Raw genomic sequence first — 23,535 nt, 5'->3', positions numbered from 1 at the left:
TGCACAGAATGTAAATCAACAATAACTGAATCAAGCAAAGAGAAACAATTAACTAAAAGCAGCTGTGTGGCACAGTTAGCCCCATGGAGCAGACTGTGTGTAAGTACTGACTAATGGTGTGTGTTGTATGTTATTCCGTGCCCTTGGCATCTAGCGTGTTAGCTGCTCGCTCTCCTGACTCCCCTCCTCCACTAACGCTGCTAGTATCAGTAATCACCACCACTCCCTTGGCAGCCTTTCAGTGTTGCCATCACTCTCTCTGGGCTTTAGGCAGATTACCAGTGAATCAGGCCCATTACAATCCATTATGGCACTCAGGAGAGTGCTGCAAGAGAGAGGTGTGCTACGGCTGCAGATTATTTCAGGCTTTAATCGATCCCAATTTGTGCAGCTCTAAGCAACATCCTGCTCACCTCTGGGACTGACCGAAATATTGATAACTCTCAAGAAGTCCTATTTGACATTAACACAAGATGTTTATAATAGCTGGCAGATCAGAAAGAGCTCTGGAATATATTTCAATATACTTAAAAAAAAGTGCATTTGGCCGTTGAAACCTACGCATAATTAGGAGTTAGCAGTGAGGTGAAGAGGACAGTTCGGAGGCCTCACCTCTGTCAAAATTATACTGCTGAGAGATGATCTCTCCCCAGTACTTGGCACACTCAGCAGACAGCTTCTTGGGCTTGTCCAGGCGGCGGATGGCAAGCGCCTGGATGTGTTTCTGGAAGGCTTCCTCGTTCATCTCCTCCACAGCCTTCTCCATGGTGCAGAGGAAAGCCTCCACTCGGCTCTCAAGGTAGTGTGGCGCCTTCTCCGACTGGATGATGAAGCGCAGGCCTTGCACTCCGTTAGCCCGCCGGGGCCCACTGAACACAATGTAGCCTGGGGGGTTAGAGAGAGAGGAAGACATGCTAGGGATCAGCACACAGGACAGACAGGGAACCCTAACTTTACAATAATAAACTCCTTCACTTCAGAATTTTAAGTGGTTTCAAAAACATTTTTCTTCTACTCTGTAATTAATCTTAAATCAGGCAATATTATTAGAGCAATACTTCCAGGGAAATGTGCTTCAGAGACTCAGTCAGTTCATTCCACAAGTTATTAAACATCATCTTGGCTGACGGTGCCTTAGAAACATCCCTTTCTGGTCCTTATAGAGTAGAATCTAATTACTACATACAGCTTAAAGCTGCATAACACTCAAAGAAAAATCCCAGGATGAATATTCACCACTTGGTAGCAAAATTAAATACAACTACCAGAGTTTTGTCTTGTCTTAATATAGAGAATATTGAAAACAGTGTTGGAAAATGGTCCACACGATGTGTTCTACATCCTCTGTTTGTGTTTGCTGGGCTCACCCAGCTGTTCTTTGGTTCTCAGTGTGTTGAAGAAGGGCTCAGAGATGATCTGACAGAACAGCTCCAGCAGCATGTTGTCGTTGGTGGTCTGCATGTCTGTCTGATAGTAGATCTCAATGCCACAGTTGTTGTGTACCTCGTTCCTCTGCTGGTAAACATACCAGCCACCTGAGAGGGACAGAACAATGTTTGTTTTTTATTGTTTCTGTACTCTACATCATACAAAGCAAACACATTTCCTTGGATGTGCAAGCAGAAAGAAAAGGCTGAGCTCCTGACCTGGGCCTGGAAAAATATTACATAATATTAATATAACACAACTGAAGAAGCAGACGTGCATTTTGAATATATGGAACAATTAATGCAAGACAGAAGGATAACGTAAGCATTTACATTTATGTAATGGTGTGTGTGTAGATTTAATTTGGATTTGAACGGTTCTGTCAAACATGACAGGTCTGCACTGAGATATGATGGTAAAGACCAGCTGAGGTAGTGTTAGGTCTCATATTATAGGAAGCAACATATCAAAGTCTTTTTTGATTATAAAGCAAAGTCTAGGTGCTACATAAATACTGTGAAAGTATCAAAACTGAATTTCCCCGACCTTGCTGTACACCTCTATATAATCCACTTTAAATGATGATACCTGTATGCATAATCTGGTCTTTCAAAAACATCAATGCTGCCTAAAGTACAGGCTGCAGAAAAACTGGTGAGCAATTGTTATTCCTGAGCACTTTGCTTAAGGCATAGATATACAGTGAAACAGGAAAGTTCACACAGAGGACAGCGGTGACACTCTCCAGAAAGGCGGAGACATCCCGCTGGATGCCAACATTGTGATTTTTTTTGCTGAGTGGTTCCAAATTGGTCTCCTCTTGCCTTTCATCTGCGCTTGAAATTTTCTTTGGCGCAGAACGTCGAGAGGAGCCATCCATTGTAGCAGACGGAAAACTGGATCCCGTTACGCTCAGCTTCAGTTTGTTTGAGTCCATTGTGATCAAGTTCACTTTGAATGGAGGACAGGTTGTAGCTGGGTAATGCAGGTACCTTTATGTACATGCTGATGGGGCTCTTTGGCTCCGCGCTCAGGGAGTGTCATGTCCACAATCCTCAACATCTCCTCTGGCATTCATCTGAGCACACCAGAAGTTTTACTCAAGTTTAAATAAAAGGAAACTGTTTTGGGCAGATAAGCTCTTTGATTAATCACAGCACTAATGAGAAGTGTGGACATTTTCAGGCTTGGATGTCATCGTGTATTTTGTTCTGTCACAGCATGTTAAACCTCAGACTGACAGTGTGGCATTAGCTAGCGTTCAGTCAACTCAGAACAACCGTGACAGATTAAATACCACAGACTTAGAGATGGAAATGCATATTTTCTTACACAATGGCTAATTTCACATTTTAGTGCTTTAAATGCCCAATCAATAATTGTTTTCCCATATGAATGACAGGCATGCCAGTACTTCAGGTATTACAGGAAACAATAACAACTTCAGCTTTAGATTTAGTTGTTTTTCAGTGTTTCCTCTTGTATTAAAAAGCTTGTCAATCAATTTGAGAGTAATCGCAGGCTACGAAAATAGTCTATAATTCTGATTGCATCTGGATCACATGGCGCCTTTAACAAAGATGAATGAGTAACTGGACAGATTTATGTGAAGTATCCGCTCTAAAGCTTTCAGCTATGAGAATAATAACGTGTTTCTTGGATAGCCTGTCAGCCAGTCAGTCACTCCACTAGCCAAAATTGTGTTTACATCCTTTACGTCCTTCTGCAGCGCTTCTGTTCTATGTCCGACTGACAGTCTGGAGCCAGGCCTGGAAAATCCCTCGGTGAGACACAGGATGTCTCCAGGTGGCCGTGTGCAGCTCTGGTTTTCCTCTCCACATCATTCGACCCCGCTAATGTAATCAAAAAGGCAGCGCAGGTGCTTTGCTTGGCGTGTGTGCGTTCGTCTTTGAGCTGAGGGGAAGGTGTGTACATATTTTGCCCAGTGACGTCCATTTCCACTGAGTGACTATTATGTTCCTCGGTGGGAAATGAGGGATGTTGAATTTAATCAGGTCCAAATGAACGCAACACGGCGTCACTGATGACGAGGGCAAGAGCGCTGGGTATGGACTCTTCTGCATAGTCGCCGTGGAGACAGACATGACTGGCAGATGATGATTAAGAGTGCTTAACTGCAGTGCTTGTGTGTGCGGGTTGTGGGGGCGTGCAGAACCTACCGTCTGGAACCTGAACCTCTCTGTAGCGAATCAGTTGGCTCGGGAGGAGGGGCTTTGTGTGAGCGTGCTCGATGAGCGTGTCCTCCACCATTTGTATCATGCCAAGAGCAGACTAGAGAGATGCCAGACAGAAAACATTTGAGTCCACAAAAACAGTATCTTTAAGGAAAATTCTACTAGTACACTTCTGATGTTTTGCTTCCTCCAGGAAATTATAATGTATTTATTTATTTTCCGTTATCCACACTTTCCCTCAACCTGGCTCGTATTCCAGTTAGTAATTTTCTCTGTACATTACCCAGAATTGCTTCTGACATTCCCCACCATGCTGCATTAGCTGCTGGTTCTACCCCAGCAGAATTAAGTTATCTTGACATTGGACCTTTTATACCCTCAAGGTGGACTGCAAATTGATGCTACACTTGAGTAGGCATTGCTTTCTCAACCTTCACCTATAAATTGCAGTCAAACGAGCTTCATATGGCATCATTTACTTGTCACTATGATAGTTTTGCAGACCTCACTGTGGACACTTTTCAGTATTCATTTTTTTTTTTTTAAATCAGCTGAAAATAGTTCTGTGGGTTATCCTGAGCAGAAAAGTCTCAGTAGCAGATTTATCACAGAACCTCTAAGATAAAACCAAAACCACCAGGGCTTACATTTGGGAAACCTTGGGGATTTTTGTCATTTTGATTAATGAGACTTTAAATGTACTGAGGGGTAAAAATAAATATCAACTACGCAGCCAACTTCACTGCAGTTTGTAGACTCAGCAGTGTCACAGCCATAGGTGTTATACATCCATTTGGAATGTGCAAATGTATGCAGGGTGAGTATATGGGAAGACTGCTAACAAGGGATTCAAAGGTTTCTGGGTCGGAATCTGACACCAACTTCAATATACCATCTGAAAAAGTTGGGGTTCTGGAGAATTAAGTTTCATTATTCAAATATGAGGGGAGAGGAACCATATAGTAATAGATTTAGCTTTCTTGCTACAAAACAAGAAGGTAATAGAAGCTACATCACCTATGGCATTCTTTTTAAATCAATGTTTTAGAGTGATATGTTCCTACCCTCTGATTGGCCTGCTTTGCCAACATTTCTACATTAAAGTTTCTCATCAAAACATGACCCCCTGATTCCTCGTCTATCATACAGCCTCATATTACAACTCAATGAATAATTTGCTAATCATTTTAAACTTAAAATGCCATTGAAAACAGTAGAAAGACGATATATTTATTGTTTAACCATCAACTTCATTGATTTTTATAAATCTATGCTTATTCTGAATTTGATGTTTCATTTGATGATGTTGGGACAGAAGCAGAAATCAGAGCAGGCTACATCAGGGTTAAAAAACAGATAAAGTAAGGCGAAAGGGCTCTGTCGTTCACAAGCAAGGAGGCAGCTAGGTTTACTACTGAATATAAACATGACTGTATAAAGGATATTACTACATGCACTCAAGAAGACTTCATAATGCTGTTGTCGGTAAATGCAGGTTGTTTGCAAATTGCATTTTGTTTTTATAAGTTTAACACAGCATCCCAACTTCTTTTTTTTTTTAAGAATCGGGGTTGTGTAAGACTTTTCTACCAAACTACTTGGTCAGTTCTTGCAGAGCAAGACTGCAGCTCTATGATGACAAAATGGATCATTGCTCCCGCTAGTGACTCCAATTCTCTCTCCACCAGACTGTGACGCTGTCATCATTACATGGTGTAAGGCGGCTGCTGCGACAGCTCAGACAGCATATAAAGTGTGACTTTATCGCAGGATCTCATAAGAGTTTTTCGACAATAATCCTCTGTGATACCATCGGAGTGACAGATAATGGCTGGAGGTGACTCAAAAGTTGTCTGAGAATAAAAAGTGCAATATTCACTGAGAAAGAGGCATCAACATATTTGACAAAACTTAGAGCATTTTCAAGTGAAAGCTGCACTATTGTGGGTACAGCTAACAAAATTCAAACTCCCTCAGCTGGCAATGAAAATAGTGTGACAAACCTCTTTGGTGATGTTGCCATGAAGAAGGGCTTCAATATGTAACCGTGACAACAGCTGAGGTATGAAGGCCTTGAGGCGTGGGAGAGTTACATCTGGAATACAGATCACAGACAACAACAATCAATCACAGAGCAATTTCCCAAGCTGTTATCAGGAGTGAATCAGGTAAAAAAACAGCAGAATAACTGCTGTTTCATCGTTCAGTATTCCTGTCACGAACAAGACAACAGTGGTCGTACGTTAGACAGTCGTGCAAGCCTGGTAAAACACACTTACACATTCAGTTACACACACACAAGAATCAAGTCTGTCTCGATGGGCTGGCCAATCTAAATTCAAGCAACGTCTGACCCAGATTCAAGCATGAGCTACTACAGGGATACACACACAATTTATTTAAATGATTGTTTGACCGCAGCAACACCAACACACACACACACACACAGACAAACACTTGGAAAGAAGAGGCTGAAAGTGTCTCATAGACCCCAGACAGGGGACAGCAGGAGGGTAAGGGCACTGATAAGGGAACAAGAGGTGGTAATTGGAGGCCCCAGTGACTGGGCTGCAGGCTTCGACCCTGCAGGTTAATTAAGTCTCATGTGAATCAGAGGATTGTCTGTGTAAGCCCCGTGGTAAAAATATAACAATCTGCCCTTCAGGTTCCAGACTGGCACTGCAGCGAGGAAAGACTGCAGCTAGGGAGGCATCTGCTGGAGGACAGCCTCAGCATTCAAATGAGGATTTAAAGAGGAAAACACAAGAGGAGAAGAGACCTTAAGTGAGAAAGAGGAGCCCCTTGTTGACTGTAAGCCAAACTCCTTGAAACTTTAACCCAGCAAGTCACGCCTATGAAACTGCGGAATAGTGACATTTCTTACAGCCGTATGTTTTGTAACTAGCTACATCTCCCAAGCTTGACAATGCATTTACTCTGTAGTTCAGTGAACTCAGTTTGGCTCACAGTAGAAAGAGGCTACCAAGGCACAAGGGCTGGGACTCTGAGACAGAAGTAACTAAAGAAAGTGAGAGATAAGGAGCAGCATCTCACCATCCAGAGCCTCTCTGAGCTCATCTTTGGTCCAGGCAACCTCAGTCATTAGTAGACGGAGGTAGTACATGGCGTGCTGGTGAGGCTGCTCGGCTCTGAAGTTATTCAAAGACCTCATGTACTGCAGCGAGAGAGAAGGCAAAGTCAGTTCAACTTCAACACTTGAACTGGATTTTTAAAAAAAGAAGTACTGTATGTCAAAGCTACTGTAGAGCAAGAAAATGTGTGTAACTTTAATGCTCTTGTGTAGTGAGGTGAGGTAATGGGTTAAAGTTCTGCTGCACAAAATGCATCATGTCATTTCTTCGATAGATCATGACTCATAACTTTGTGCCGATGATGGAGTTGCATTCAGAGCTTACCGCCTCTTTGATGATGTCAAAGCGCTTCTCATCTATCTCAAAGGTGGCCATCTTCTCAATGATCTTCTTCAGCAAGATGTCCTGTTTGTCATTGTAACCTTTAACAGACAGCTGCGGAAGACAGTGACAGAGCACAGGTGGCACATCATCAACAAACAGAAAGATCACACTGTAGTTTCATTTGTTGATTTGAAGGTTCTGACCTTTTAATTTATAATATGTGACTCAGTACTGTAATTACTGGCTGACCAAATGCTTGTCAAGTAAAGTCCATCCCTCCCACGCTTAGGATGAGTCACCATCACGACAGCAGATGTCACAAAATATGTAACAGCACCACTATATTTGCCTAAAATGTCGATAACTAAAAAGGGGGAGGAATAAAAAAGATTCCCATTGACCACAAGGTTAAAAAGGGAAACAAAAGGCTGATCTATAACAGGAATAATCACTTAAACATCTCCTGCAGTGCAAACATTTCACTGTGTTCTTTCAGGGCATCAGAGCAGACCTAAGTGGTTGATGATAAAGTTTTTCGATGCAAATGAGCATTATAAAAATGGAAAAGAACACTCAAGGTTATTTAAAGCCTCCACTTTGCAATGTCATCCATTCCTTATGGCCCTTCATGATTCAGCAAAACCTCCAGCTACATGGCTACACTCTCACACTCATCCCATTCCTCCCCACGCGCTGTCGCCAGGTCCCTACGGTGACACACGTTAAAAGTAATCTCCCCTAACATCATTAACCTTGACAAACACCCAGCCAGCCGCACCAATACTGCTGACTCAGATCAATTTCATACAGGCCATCACACAACTACACGGGCAGTGTGTCGAGTGACTGTCTTTTAGGACACACCACAATCATGAATTCACTGGTGAGAGGAAGCTAACGAATGCAGGTTAGTAGGTCATATGACAGAGGGTGCAGAGCGTTGGTGCAGAAGTTAGAAAGCTTGAAAGGACAGAGAAGAACATCACCACCGCAAACCAGTTTCATTCAGATGTAGGTTGGATTAAATCTTTGAGACACACACACAGTTGAGAAAACTGCTGCATTCATAAATTGGGGTAACAAAGATGAGTCGCTCCTTGCCATTCCAGAAAAAAAGACTTGCAACATACTTTGTTTACTAGCATCAGCTGAAATGGGACTAAATACGTCAGAGAATCTGTATCAGTTGACTTTATTCTTCATGTCTTACGCTTTTTGATATAAGAACTGTATTAGACAGAAGCCAGAGAATGGCAGCCAAAAGACCGAAGAATAATTATACAGAGCAGGTAAAATCATGCCATGTAGTCCATTATTCTCCTCTCTCCTCCACACACACACTGCCTTAATACGTTACCCCCTGGCTCCAGGGTACAACTATTTTGGTCGCACATGTGCCTAAAAATCTGTCAAGTGCAACTAAAAATTTCCATTGGTCACACTGGTGTGGTTGATATTCAGCAGGTCGAATTTAAAAAATGTATACAAATATTTCAACACCAACTGGGCGTGTAGATAGTTGCCTTTGAACAAACTTTGGCTAATAAACACACTTTCCATAAATTATTATGTCATTTATTTTGCCAGCTCTTATAGCCTTTGATTTTAACAGTTCAAACTTTATTATATCAATTCATGGTTTTTATAACAACCCAAATAATACCTGAGGTTGATTATTCAACATCAGCATTTTGTAACTTTATCTTAACAATTAAGATTAGCACACTTTCTTGCTGTATGTGTTGTTATCTAAATGAAGAAAAATGTTTATCTACACCTTATTACTTTTAACAGTCATTTACATAATTAGTTAAGAAATTAAATTAAAATGTATTATTAGGTGCACCTAAATTATGTGCTGGTGCAACGTAAGCATACCAGTGTAACCAATATATAAAATAAATCAGAAGCCCTGTTACCACAAATTAATTTTTGAATTTTGGAAGTGAATCTGTGATATCAGTTCAGTTCATTGTACACTGAACGTCTGCACAGAGTTTTAAATTTGTCTGCTGTACAAACATGAGGGCCGAAATGAAAACCCATATATATTTGATTGATTTACTCAAAAACTTTTCTTGAAAAAGAGAAAGTCTTCTGACAATGGAAAATCTGAACGCGTTTCCTCTTCTCTGATGAAATCTAACAAACAGATTCTCTCAAACACAAGTCTTTGAGGGGAATGTACTCAGTTAAGTGACACATTAAGTTAGTGTCTGCAGAAGTAAGCAGAGTTTTCCTATAAATCCTTCAGGTTGGACAAACAGGACACACAGCACTTCACTTAATCAAATGGAGCATAGAAAACCAAGCCATTTCCACACTCTGCCAAAGCCTCAAATGGACCCTTCACTGGCACCCCCACTTCCCTTCAGACTTCAAACGGCTTACTTACGAGGATGGCATTCATCCCCGAGGCTATGCCATACACCAGCCCGGCCAGGCGGGCTGCATATGTATACTCTTTTAAATCATCCTTCAGTAACCTGAGTAACAAGTAGGTCATGTTGCAGTGGAGGGGATCTGCGTATAGGTAGCGACTAATGGAAGAAATGGGGAAAAAAAAGAAAAAATACATGTTTGTTGGGAATGAGGGGGTAGTCAAAAGAAATAAAAAAACACAATACAATGCAAGTTTGAGAAGACTGATAAGAAGAGTATGTATATGCAGCCTCATGACCAGCTTTTAGACAGCTATATTCTTTGGAAGACTCGTGCCATCACCGTCTTCACCTGATGTGAAGTACAGGTGTGCATTTAAAACTAATACGGAGAGAAATGACGATGACTCGATGTGCCTGACAACATGAGAAAATAAGCACATTAGTTAAGGTTTTCGCGGTAGGTGGGTGAGTATAGAGGGAAAAAGGACTGATGAAGAATGAAGAGGAAGATGCAGGTAATACAGAGGCTAGACCAGCCAGGTCTGGGTCGGAAGGTTTTTGCAAAAAATTAGCATTTTTTAAAACTGCGAGGGTGGGGATAAAGTCAAATTGTCAAGTCTTTTGACAGTACAAACCTTCCAATCTGCCCCTACAGATGGCTTAAAATTACCTGTCAACCCAGGCCTGGCTGAGCCACAGTAGCCAAGTCTGAGGATGATAAGAGGTCCGGGACGTAAAAGTTTGGGATGCAGCATGAGGGCGAAGGGGAGTGAATACTTACATACATCCCATAGACGGTATTTTGGAGGTCATAGTTCAACCCAGCTAGCTCGGCTGCATATGCATACTCGTTGAGGGAGTCCTTGAGGAGCTCCAGGTATAAATATGCCATGTTACAATGCAATGGGTCCACATAAGCAAACGGGCTGTAGAGAAAATGGCAGTGGTCAAACACAGCATAGAAACAGAGCGTAGAGATATGGGTCTCTACATCGTAGGAGCTTAAGGGACTACAAGTATCATACAGTACACGATTATACACACTACTGGTTTGGTATCTGACATGTTACAGTTTATTACAACCTACTAATACAGTTGAATTATAGTCCCACCCAGAATGGTTTAGGTGTATTTAAGTTGTTGACTAAATCAATCTATCCCAGTCTGTCACAGCTTATATAGTCGTATCTTCTGTGTGACATACACAAACACTGGAACAGCCTCCCAAGTTATTATGGCCTCCTCGTAAATTATAGCAACACTGGAAAAGCAAGCAGGTGCTCGTTTTCTTTTCCCATCTTTAAATTATGAACTGTTTGCAACTGTGAACATATTCCTAAAAAAATCCGGTGTTGGAATCTGTACCAAACGAACACGTGTTCTTACAATTGGAGAAAGATTGGTAAGATTGTAGACCAGGGCGTCTATTTAGCACTACAGTGCTTGGCAGTATTGCAATTTGGATGATATTTTGATGAATTGCTCTGCCCTGGAAATGGCCTTATAAAAAGATCAAATGTTCAGCTTCCAGTAGATTTAGAAATATAGTGTTAACTACAGGGCCGTAGTCTTGAGATTTGCTTTTCTCCTACATTCCTATTCCTGCCTTCATCTTAGAGGTGAGATCTTTTCTGACCTGGTCCGATTTTATATGCTGCTGGCGTTGTAAAGTTAAGTTACTGTTAATTAAAAAATAATTTACTTCAGCTCCTTTTATTGATTTACTGAGTAGGACCATGTGTCCAAAGTTCCAGCACAAAGGTTCAGAGCTAGTTACGCACCTGAAGAACTCAAAGTTCAGGCATGCCTTGGGCAGGAAGAACTTGTCGTCCTGCTTGAACCACACCTTGCTCATAGCAGTGTCCTGGAAGAAATGAACACAACACACAGGCAGCTTTTATTGTCATTTCATTAGAAGTTCATTCTGTGCAAAGATAGTCGTTTGCAGTCCCCGGAAAAGCCAACAAAGGCACACTTCAGCTACACACCACAAGCAGATAGTGTTCAACATAAATTAAACAAATTTACTTTGATATCAGATTAGCATATGTTCTTTTAGCAATAAAACAGAAAAGACAGGCTTTTATTCAGTCTTTCCTTCAGAGAACAGAATATGTGCACTGTTGTTAACAGCATAGCGCCTCTGATCTTGAAACAATGGTAACAACAGTACTAAATGCTTTATGTCTCGGTCACAATACCTTATTATCATATGAAAGCATAACAGAAGTTTTCAACAATATGCAGTTATGGAGGGATTGTCCAGTGCAGTTGGAAAATGCAGAGTGACAATACTTTGATGATAGAGCTGCACAGCAAAAACACTTGCCTTGATTGAAGTGGGGACTGATGGAGAGTCTTTCTCAAGAGGGTAGATCTCAAAGTTGGTCGGGATGAACTCGTTTTTCATGGGTAATTTGAACTTGCCATTCACGTCTGCACTGGCCCATTTCTGAAACACAGGAAGACAGTGAGCAAGCAGTGCCTTATAAAAAAAACGTAGCCAGTAATCATACAGTCATCACAAAGCAGAAAAAAGGACTCCCATTGTCATTTGACTGGAGCACTGTGACTGCAGTGATTCACCTCAATGGTCGCGTCAGTGATGGCCTCCTGTTTGTACTGCGTGCCATACCACTCTTCTGTCTTGTCGGTTTGCCCTTCAAATGACTTTGACACCACTGCAACTCTGGAGAAAAAAAAAAAATCTTACATCACATGGATACCAAAACTTCTCTGTCAGAACTGATTAGGTACTCTGAGTTTGTAACCACAGCACAAGATGAAATGTGAGTGCTTTTCTATTAGCATTGCATTTGGATCACATTTGAGGCAGTCGAGATCCATCAACATGTCTGCCTCTAACCAATGAGCCATGTTTAGAATTCCTATACGCGCCCAGTCGGCTGCATTTAGAGTGTGCTTCACTGGCACCTCAACATTTATTCAATCACAAAGTGGCAGGTAGGTTCCTGTTTGTTAAAAAAAACAAAACAACTAGAACTCAGTTTAAAAACAATGTGTATGACTTAAGTTTCTAGACCTTCAATGATGCAAACCCACTCACTATAACTTCACTTACACCCTCTGGACCGAGATTCATACGTAACGAAACACAGTCGTGAATTCAAAGTAACTTTGGCAAATCCCCAAGGTTAAATAGCCACTTCAGTAAAGGAAGAGACTGGCATGCAAACTGCCGAGGTCGGCCAATGAGGGCATGCAATCTCATCCTTGGTAAGCATTAAGGGATGGACCAGTTACAAGTCTGCACTTTGCTTGACACAAGTAGCATCCCATGAAATGAGTGAGTGTTAAAGCTACACTATGTAAGACTCCAAGGTGGGCTGAAACAGAGAAGATTGTGCAATTCCCCCTCAGATGTCAGACATTTGTCACATAGGAGATTATGAATTGCATTTAAACAGTCAAACAGAAAACAGCCTCATTCTACTGACATGGCTGAACCTCTTCAACTTCACAAATGACATAATTTAAGCTATAAGGTTTACCGATATCATTTTAGCTAATCACCTAGGGAGACAACAGACAATATTAAGGCACATAACTCTACTTTACCACAAAATAGTATCCAACAGGCCAACATCCTTAAACAACATGGGACATGTATAACGAGCTAGAAAACATTTCATATTGGCCAAATTGTTTATGCAAAAATCCTGTGAGACTACCAGCATTTCCAATGCAGAGAGCAAAACTTTTTAATGTATTCCTGAGCACACACATCCCTCTCCTGGTGTTACAAACTGAACCTCTGAGGCTACAGAGATAATCAAATCTGTGAAGTTGTCTGGCATTTCTTTTCAAGGCACAAAATTGAAAAGTCATTTCATCCAAATATCAAAAGCAGACCAACAGCACTTTGTTGCAGCTGGCAGACAACAAGAATGATTTATTATCTGAATTTATTATCTTCCATATTATTATCATCTTCTTATTATCTATCACAGATGCAGCAAACTCCCTGAGGGATTTGTTCGGTGTTGTGCACAAATACACACATTACAGCCTAGTCCACACATACACAGGTTTTTTAAAACGGGGTTTTAAAAGTTTTAAAACAAAAATAATCTCCATCCAGACCAGCCTGTTATCACCATTTCAGAAATAATCTTCGCCCATACAAACACACCTGAAAACACATATTGCATGATCATTCACATACACTGGGTATGCTTGTGCCAGTGTAAACAGGAAGGAGATTGTATACTCTGGTTGGTTGCATAGTTACAGAAAATGCTATGAATTATTTTGGCATAAGACGTAAACACTAAAAACAGAGTTTCTGAATATCTTCACAATATCTATGGAAACCATAGTTTTCCAAAAGACCCCTTAGTGACCTTAAATGCTGTTGACATGTGTACCAAGGGCCGAAACACATAGAACAAACTATGTTTTAAGAAATACCTGTGTACATGTGGACAGAGGCCCCATGTATATACAGTAAGGCTCGCTCACAATGCATCTATTTATCAATAACACCAACACTGAAAAAAACAAAGAAGTGTATACAATATACTGTAAATAATGTTACAATGATTTGCACTAATCACTTATTCAACATTTCAGTTACTGTCTGAAGCTGCACTTCAATTGTGGTGTGTTACAGAGACATTAGCCAAATGCTAGCGTTATCTCTGTTATACTTAGGAATATGAATAGATAGAAAGATTGTTATGGCATGTGCATGGGTGACATCAGAGACTGATGTTCTCATACTGACCTGACATGTTCTGGTCTCAACTTATCCAGCACCATCTCGATCAGATCTGGCCTGAAGTCCTCTAAAAGGTACTCTGCTGCTAGAACCTCTTCAAGAGGGTAGTACTGAATCACACAGAGCAGGAAGTTGTTAGGATTGTTCTGTACATTTGTGGTAAAGGCCAAATAATTAAAATCTTGACTGCCACTCGAGTGGACTGACATATCATCAACAGTTTAAAATAACTGAATCAAAGCCTGAAAACTGTTAAGAGAATAAGCATTATCTACTTGAGGCTGGCTGCAACAGGCAAACAACATCTGTGGAACATAATTTCCTAATTTTCTAACTGGGCGTCTGCAAAATCTCAATTCTCTCAATACAGAATCAACAGCAGCAGTAGGCAGCCATATGACGACAGCAGGCTGAGACACAATGAGCTGCACTGTGTCTCCCTGTAAACAACCTTTGCAGATGGAGGGGGACCTACGTGTAGTAAACCAGCAACTTTAGAGGTGTAGCCACGGGGTCGCTCCTTGTCCTTGAACCTGAAGGCCACTTTGTTTAAATCCTACAGAGAGAGAGACACAGGTGGATCCATTCAACACATGGACATACATTTATAAGGTGAAACTACACAAGATGCAATCTTCAAATTGTTTTTGTAAATTTTACAGTGTAGCATAGAAAATAAATACTATCCAGCTTCATTTGACCTGGCTACATTCAGCAGATAAGATTGTGAAAATGATGGGCAGGTTTGAATCCATCAGTCTATTCTGTCAGTGTTGCTCTATTAGTTCATTCACTAACTAGAAATATGTAGGTCACGTTTTCCCTGCCCCTCTGGCTGACTACACATTAATTACCTTGCACTCCTCAAACACCCACTCCTGTGGTCCCTCAGTGCGCAGTGTCTGGATGTACTGGAACATGTGGAAGATGATGTCCTCAACGTGCACTGCAATGACACATGCTTTCATTTAATTTCCTCACACATACACAAATCGGACCACGGCAGGGAGCAATCACATGCAAAGCACATCAGCAGATGGTGAATGAACTTCAGTACATGTTCTACTTACGAAGGCCCTCCTCGGTCAGGTCAACATTGATGATGAAGAACATGAATCCTTTGGCTCCTTCTTTTTGCCCTCCAACAAGTGTGTTCACCCAGCCTTAAAAATAATAATCATGGTCGTTTTCAGTAGACATTTCCTTTAATTTTAAGATCGAAAATTGAACATTTTATAGTGCGTCTTGATTGGTAAAGCGTTTCTCAGCTAGTAAAGTGTATAATGGTGTGCGGTAGCTCTACCTTCTATGGTTGAATAATTAATTAGAAGATGGTACATACCCTGATTTTTGTTATTATTTTATATTGCATGTTACATTTATAAAGTTTGGAGATGATGATCATGCCATACATACATTATACTTAAAGCTTGTTTTTCACCTTCTTGGGGCTTCACTTCATGTCCTACCTTTAGATTTTAGCTCAGATAACAAACTTCCAGGTCCCTCGTGACCTATCAGATGTCCCAGATAATGTCCTGGGTTGGATTTGTAGTACTTCTGCAGGTCCGGGATGGGGAAAGTTACATACAGGTTCCTGATGTCTTTAATGGGCACCACTTTGTAGAATTGCTGTGAGAGAACAAAACAGACAAAAATAAAATTGTTGTTACTTGTTTTGTGGGAAAAGTCATTCATATGATATTTTCAGTGCCAGAATGTTGAAAATATGTTTAAAAATATATAATAATATATAACAAATAAATTAATAAATTGCATCTCATTAAAACACTGGTAATGGTTTTATACTGCTGTAAAAGTGTAAAGAGCGCACAGTAAAGTGGGAGAAACGCAGGTGAGATAAGTAACTGGCTCACCCTGAGGTGTTCTTCCTGGAATGGGTGCTCAGGAAATTCTGGGATAGGCACGTTCTTGTTCTCCACTTCTCCAAATAGCTTAACCACCATGGAGGTCAACTCATCTAATGATTCTGTAGGTAAAGAGAAAAAAAAATAACGTTTATAAATGTATTGCATAATCAGCTTAGACTTACTTTAAAGTTATTTAACAACAAGTTGTTCATATGAGTACAACGACAATCAAATTAACTTGAGTGTTTAACTCATAATAATAACTGGATCTTTGACTGCACTCAACTAGTAAACCATAAACCAACTAAACCAATCAACTGAATTGATAAATACTTTTCAGGATGCACTGTTCAACTCCCATGTTGTTTTGACCAATAAAAGCAGAAGAAAGCTCACTAAACATTCAGCAGTAACTGAGCAACTGGAATCAATAATCATGTAAGGATGTGCTTATGAGCAATTCTGTCAGAAAGCATCACTTACAATTCAAGGTTTGGCACAATACACATTTCAGCTTAATGCAATAAGACCTTTACAAAGAAACACTGTATACAAGGGGATTGACAAAATTATTCACTTAAATAACTTTAAAATAGAAATATATATAGGTGGTAAATGGCACCCTAACATCAATAAACTATTACCAGTCATTCTAAGATATTGGTGTTATTATTATAATGACCATGAAGATGTAAGCCCATCTTTCAGAGACCCACCTGGATTTATTTTAACAAATGCAATATCTGCTTCAGTTTATTGGGAAATTTTAACTGTCCTTCAACACAGACACTCTTATGGTTGGCAAAACAGGAAGACGGTGCCTTTCTTACCACAAAGGAAGCAGAGGTCTGTCACAATGACATAGCATCACAAAGGTTGAAAGAAGTAAAAGGTCAATTTTTTAAATTAATGAAATCAATTAACTCCACCATGTTAGCAAAACTAAACACAAACATGCAAAAGGAAAAAGAGGAGTTGGAGGTCATACTGTGTATTGACTAACCTTTAAGAAAAGTCACAATCAGAAATACAAAGAAGCTACTCTGTCTTGACAATTATACTGAGGTAAAGCATCACAAATGATTTGCCAATGATATGTTGACGTGTTATGTAATAAAATGTAGGTAAAACTTACAAGTCATACATGACTTGCATTGTTTGTTCCTGTTTGCTATCTTGAGAAATTGACAGTAAAGAGGGTTGACAAGTTGCATGAGAATTTTGAGACCACATTTGTGAGAGATTAACTCTTACCTCTTCCTAACACACAGAGTCCCATGAGGTTGGAGGAGTAGTATGTAGAGTGAAACTGCAGGAGCTCCTGACGGATGTCAACCCCATCTTTAGACGGCCGGGTCTCAAGGGTCAATTTGTTACCTTTAAAAGAAATAAAACATTAGTAGTGAACAACTGCTTTTTTCTTTCTTTTTAAAAAAAAATATCATACTACAATTTCTCCATGAAAGAGCACAAATTTCATGATTAATCTTTGCCTGTTTATAGTTCATCTTCACTGTCCAAATGCAATTATCAGTGTGGTTTGTTTTGGAGCCAAAGGACACAGAAAAAACATCAGCATGGCCTTTTGGGGAAACTAAAATATGAAACTTTGTGAGTCGTTCAATCTAAAACACGATGGCCATTTTTTATAAAATCAATGTATAATGGCCCAGAAACAGTAGCCAGTCAGATACATGAACAATCTGCCTGCTGCCATATTTCAAATACAACTGCAGCTTACATCTGAGGCGAGTGAAGAGCCAGTTACTGAGGTTTGTTGAGACTCAGACAGAAAAACAAAGCATCAATCTCGAGAAGATTATGTTGGTCTGCTTACAGGGCATGACTTTCAGGGTCTGTCTGATCCTCTTCTATTCTTAACTGGAATAACGATTATATAATTCAAGACTGCCATCAGGTGGCTATTTTGAGCTTGGAGCTGTTCCAAGTCTATGTCACTCTAATCTGGGAATTCACTGGCACAGAGAACAAACTCCCTTAATGCTGTGAGATACTTTCCTCCATAACATTTAACGTCAGTTGAGTGAATGTTAATAGTTAGGAGCCATATAAATTGTTCAAAATATCACAAATCAATATATTTTATCTATTGCTATAGAACACTCCTTTTTGTTTAAAAAAATACACATAAAGCAGGGAACTTATGCTGCCTTATATCTCACAATATTCACTATGATGAAGTCACTGTCACAGTCCATAATATTTCACATTTCTGTGGGTCAAAATATGTGTCTTTAAACACTGTGCAGGTGGTGTAATATGAACTCCAAAATATAAAAATATTACACAACAAATTTCAACTTTGACTCTAATATGCAAAAAAGCCAACAGACTGGCCCAAAAAGGACAAGATCAGACCATCTACCTTATAAAAGGGCCTACTGTTTAAATATCTAGTGTGTTATTATGCTTGTTATTCCAGTGGTGTTCAGTGTACTTCCACACCGAGAGAGACAGATGGAGGCAGAAAGTCAGAATGAATAACAGCATCAGTGGCATCTCTGTGGAGATTTTCTACCTGTTCCAAATTTACTGAAGGGGTGGTTCGGGTTGCCAGTGGCCTTCTCCAGCTGAAACAGCCTCCAGGCATCATTCATCAGGTTCTTCTCGTGCTCAGAATCCACAGCATTCACCTCCCGGTCCTTACAGCTCTCATCAAATAATGGGCACAGGAAGAATTGGGCAAACCTACAGAGATTCAAGAAACATCCAACAGAATAGGTCACTATGCATAATGAAACTACCTATGTAATTTTCGACATTTTAAGATTTTGCTCTTTCAGTTTTGGGTTAAAAGCAGATTGTTGGTGTGTAGGACCATTTGTACACACAGAAAAGGAGCCATGATGAAAACCATTTGCATATGTGCAAAGTGAGAGCAACTGCCATGCAAATGAGGAAATGACAAGACGACACAAAATTTGAATGTTTTCAAAGCTATGCCCAAGGTCAGTCATTGAAAAAAAAATGTACCTGTCACAGCAGCTGGTTCTTGGACCAATAAAGTGTTACTGCCAAACTATCACACCTTGACCCTTTGTACTGAAATGTGTTTATATTTTGAGGGTTATTTTTTAGCTCACAACAAAATCGTGGGTCGAGAAAAAATCTTGCCATTTGATTATAAATTGGCAAATGTGCTAATTTCTTAGAGAGCAACAAATAATACATTCATTCTGATTATTACAGCAAGGGTACGGTTAAATTAATAGGGCCAGCTAATGACACACATGATACGCTCAGACACGGTGCTCTTCTACTTTCAAAAGAGGCAACATCATCAATATTTCAACACACTCTGCACTGTCCTTTCCTACTACAGTCCAGATGGCCTTCACAATTCACTGGCACAGGGGAACAATTAGCCTATGACACATAAACAGGTGCTTGCTAGACTATCATTCATTTATAAGTAGGTAAGCTCATCTCAATAGGTTCTGACCCTGCCCGACTGTCCTCTCCAAACCAGCACAGCTGACACGTGAGCAGAGCCCCCTGCAAGGATGAAGACATCAGTCTCACCCTGTGCTTGAGAGGGGGTGGGAACCCTGCTGGTGGTTACAGAAGACAGCACAATGAAGCTGCGTCTGGTAACCAAAGACGGACAGACAACGAGCTGGCAGCTCACTTGGATTAACACCTGGACTCCCAAGGGGAACACTGTATACTGATAACCAAACAACCACTTAAGAAGAGAGTGGCAAACAGTATTTCTTCATTGACCAAAAGGTATATCGAGCCTATAACAAAGAATCATAAAGTTTTAACAGATGGGGTGTATTAAAGATTTAAATATCAGAGACTAGTTGAATGAATATGACTATGATGAATATGCCTGTTCAGTAGTTAATGTCAGCCAATTCAACCAAGTCATATAATAGTGCCAAAGTCAACATAAATTAATACAGTCAAGCACACCCATAAAACAAAGATTACAGGACACACCAAAAATGTACCTGAGATATGAGACAAACTATTTTTAGCACAGAGCAAAATTAATCCCATTAAATGAATAGAAAAGTACCTATCTAGTGCTCCTTGCAAGTGCTCATGGGACACGTCGAAGTAATAGTTGGTATGCTCTCCGCTGGTGAAGGCATTGGAGCTGCCTGCGTGCTCGCTGAGAAACTGGCTGTACTCATTCTCCTTGGGGTACTTCTTTGTTCCTAGGAACAGCATGTGCTCACAAAAGTGTGCCAGGCCCGAGATGTTCCCCGGGTCCGATAATGAACCTGTGAATTTAAGAAAAATGGCCGCAGAAAGTCAGGTGATCAAGCTGCAGCTAACAGATCAATTCACAGATACAACATCTGCACTTTTCAGTGTCTGCCAGATTGGTTCGCCAGACTGGGGAGGAAAGCAAAAAGTGAAAAAAGAGGAAATAATCCCAGACAGAGGCTACATTTATATACACAGAATTTCATTATTAACGTGTTAGTTAAGCAATGGTTTTAATCAACACACAAAAACTGTATCTTAATAATATAATTCAAATAATTAAAAGCAAGCTGGAAAAGCTTCTACACTAAATGCCTCAGCCTCTTTCTGAGTCAGTTCATGAATAAAATTTTATTGCCCTCAGAAAACTTGGTAATGTGTTTCATTATAACTTCCTTATCTACAGTGAATGTAATCTACTACTGCTTAGTCAGAGAGAGGACTTAATAGGAGGAAGTCACAACAAATGGCACGCCAGGTTGTAAGGTTTTGAAAAGTATCAACACTTCCGATAACCCTAACACTTTTTCAATGCTGTGTTTAAACTGATATAATCCAAATTTAATAGTATTGAAAATACCGAAGCTATAGAAAAAACATTTCTACAAAAGGATTTTCAAGCTAAGGCTGCAAAAATATTATTATTACAAATGTGTTGGTATGTGTGCAGTGACTTTTTGTACCAGCACTGTCTGTGGTCTGTTAATCAAAAAGGAATAGGAAAAAAATATAAATTATAATTATAATACTGATATTGTACCTGGTGTTGTTACAACTTTACCAGATTGATTGACAGCAATATTATGTTTACGGGATTAAAACAAGTATACTGCATGACAGAGAGCCGTTTACCCTGAGCACAGGATGAATATTGAGGTTACTCAAGCAGATGTAAAAACATATATCTTTTCCCAATTGCTTTTCATAGTTGTGTAATAAGGGTGTGTGATACATGACTACCTGGCAAAACAATAGTGATGAAAGACATGAAGACATTCACCTATGTGCACATCCAAAGCAGCTGAGGATTTGTCTGTTGTTGGGTCACTGACGAGCATTGCCTTCAAGCCATTGGTAAACTCCAGGCCCCTGTAAACCCGCTTGTCCTCGGGAGAGCGAATTATTTCACCAACCACCCTGTTCTCAGCCGGATCAGTCATTCTGAGTGGCAAGGATGACACCAGCCTGCAGTAAAGGGAGTCAGATGCACAGTCAGTTTAGTGCAGTTGGCCAAGGAGACTGACCTGCTGTGCTCGGAGATTTTAGCACTGAGGGCAAATGCATCTTTTTTTTGGCAGGGGACAGGATGACTTGGGGACGAAAATCACAAGCGACATTGTGTATATCAAGACCGACAGATAGATTTCAAGCACAGTACATGAATCACCTCTTTGAGGTGACGCATAGGTTTAACAGATGCCACAAACAAGTCAATTCTAGACATTCACTCAGACTCTACAGCGATTAAATGCACCTGGTAGTTTACATCAGTATGACAGCTGCTGGCTTGGTTTGATGTGACTAGACCACCTTTGGAAGAATTTAATCGTGTTACCATTTCACTGTAAAAGCATAGCGTGTTTTGAATGGAAGTATAACCGACAAACCTGTTTCAAACTTGGATAAAGAGCCGGTTCTGCTACTTTGCTGTGCCGGTAACGTTCCTCCTTTTATGGAGCAAAGTACCAGTTAGCTCGTAAAATCATATTCATAAAGAACAAAATACTTTCGTGACTAACAACTCACTGACAGGTAGATTATTGGAAACATAAATATAACCGCCGTGGTACAACTAGAGGTTGGCTACCCTTACTCGTTAGAGGACATAAAATAATCCCACGGACAGCAGGCTGATAGCATTAGCTTGCTAAATTAGCAACAAAAGCTACAAAAACGAGAGCAGCCAAGTGGCAGTGTGTCTAATTCACTTGTTACCTTTAACTCCCCACTGTTGTAAAGTGATTTACAATTTTCCAATTAAAAAGAAGCTCCACACACAAACCGTATTAGCTAGCACCTTAAGTAGCAGCAAAGCTAACACTTTCGGTCTTGCTAGGGAGCTTAACTTAGATCAACAAACCGGCTTTAAGGGCCCGGCTTGTTAGCTAGCTAGCCTGCCGTATGGTGAGAAAATAACGCAATTACTTTTTAACGAAAAAATACGACATTTGCCCGAAAACACGTACCTAAAATCTTGATGAAGATAGAAACCGCTGCCTGCTGCCTGGAGATATCTCGTAAACTGGGCCTTTCGGTTAATGCACTTAAACATACTTTGCACCCATGAAAAACAAACCTCGGCTTTTACAGCGCCATATTTGTATAGGCAAAAGTAGTGGAGCCCAGATCGGACTGTAATTCAACACGGTAGATTATCAATTCTGCAGTGAAGCCAGGCTGATGCATGCGATCACGACAATGGCTTTGAGTTAAATAAATAAAGTTAAAGTGGCTGGGACACGGCTAATTGTCTGGCATGTTTTCTGAAAATTGCGTTGTGTCATTCACTCTGATATCGACTACGATGGTCTGAGTGAGGAGTATCAGGTGGTTTCTAGCGCTGTCCTGCGCACTCAGCTGTGGATACATTACATGGTGAGAAATTAACACAGCTAAAGAAAAACAAAAAACAATGATTCAAATCTAAACAGAAATTGGTAAAAACAATTAGACTATTTAGACATTTCAAATTTACTCCTTTTAATTAGCAGACCTCTTAACTGGATGGGCTGGAATTTTGAACTTGTATGGATTGTTTGTATGTATTTGAAGTTCTTGAATAAAAAATAAAATGTTAGAAATACCTCGATGACACTCTTCCCTTTGTGGAAAAATCTTAAACTTGCAAAAGGTATAATTAATTGTTGCTGTAATTATTGTAATATCCGTAAAACTTATATATATATATTATTAACTTATATATATATATATATACATATATATATATATATATATATATATATATATATATATATATAATATATATATATATATATATATATATATATATATATATATATATATATATATATATATATATATATATACACACACACACACACACACACATATATATATATATATATATATATATATATATATATATATATATATATATATATATATATATATACATGTGATGGCATAACTATATGATCACGTTTGTAAATTTGCTCTTCAATAAAAAATTCACTAGGAAAAGTAATAGATTTTTCTTTTGGAATAGTAAATACACTGAAACATGAATTGGAGAGGCTGAAT

General features: G+C 39.8%; 1 protein-coding gene across 3 annotated transcripts in view; it reads right to left on the bottom strand.

Moving 5' to 3' along the window:
- The window catches only part of ide (insulin-degrading enzyme), a 30,595-nt gene extending 7,989 nt beyond the window's left edge, over positions 1–22,606 (bottom strand). Inside the window, exons 1-22 of one of the 3 annotated variants that reach the window (XM_073481551.1) lie at positions 22,461–22,544; positions 21,882–21,941; positions 21,275–21,459; positions 20,081–20,288; positions 18,575–18,744; positions 17,290–17,412; positions 16,042–16,154; positions 15,634–15,796; positions 15,235–15,327; positions 15,019–15,110; positions 14,640–14,720; positions 14,171–14,274; positions 12,010–12,112; positions 11,753–11,875; positions 11,205–11,287; positions 10,205–10,349; positions 7,040–7,150; positions 6,678–6,798; positions 5,627–5,718; positions 3,609–3,720; positions 1,368–1,535; positions 613–885 (exon numbers count right to left, since the gene is read on the bottom strand). In XM_073481551.1, coding sequence (XP_073337652.1) covers positions 613–885; positions 1,368–1,535; positions 3,609–3,720; positions 5,627–5,718; positions 6,678–6,798; positions 7,040–7,150; positions 10,205–10,349; positions 11,205–11,287; positions 11,753–11,875; positions 12,010–12,112; positions 14,171–14,274; positions 14,640–14,720; positions 15,019–15,110; positions 15,235–15,327; positions 15,634–15,796; positions 16,042–16,154; positions 17,290–17,412; positions 18,575–18,744; positions 20,081–20,288; positions 21,275–21,434 — 2,638 coding nt within the window. In that variant the 5' untranslated portion in view covers positions 21,435–21,459; positions 21,882–21,941; positions 22,461–22,544. Of the gene's footprint in view, positions 1–612; positions 886–1,367; positions 1,536–3,608; positions 3,721–5,626; positions 5,719–6,677; positions 6,799–7,039; positions 7,151–9,434; positions 9,580–10,204; positions 10,350–11,204; positions 11,288–11,752; positions 11,876–12,009; positions 12,113–14,170; positions 14,275–14,639; positions 14,721–15,018; positions 15,111–15,234; positions 15,328–15,633; positions 15,797–16,041; positions 16,155–17,289; positions 17,413–18,574; positions 18,745–20,080; positions 20,289–21,274; positions 21,460–21,881; positions 21,942–22,460 lie in introns of all 3 variants that reach the window. The other 2 variants (XM_073481550.1, XM_073481552.1) reach the window with 2 other exon arrangements.
- Positions 22,607–23,535: the final 929 nt, after the last annotated feature.

This window comes from Pagrus major, chromosome 15, assembly GCF_040436345.1.
Source record: "Pagrus major chromosome 15, Pma_NU_1.0".
Classification (NCBI taxonomy): domain Eukaryota; kingdom Metazoa; phylum Chordata; class Actinopteri; order Spariformes; family Sparidae; genus Pagrus; species Pagrus major.
This window is presented reverse-complemented; position numbering and strand designations above follow the sequence as displayed.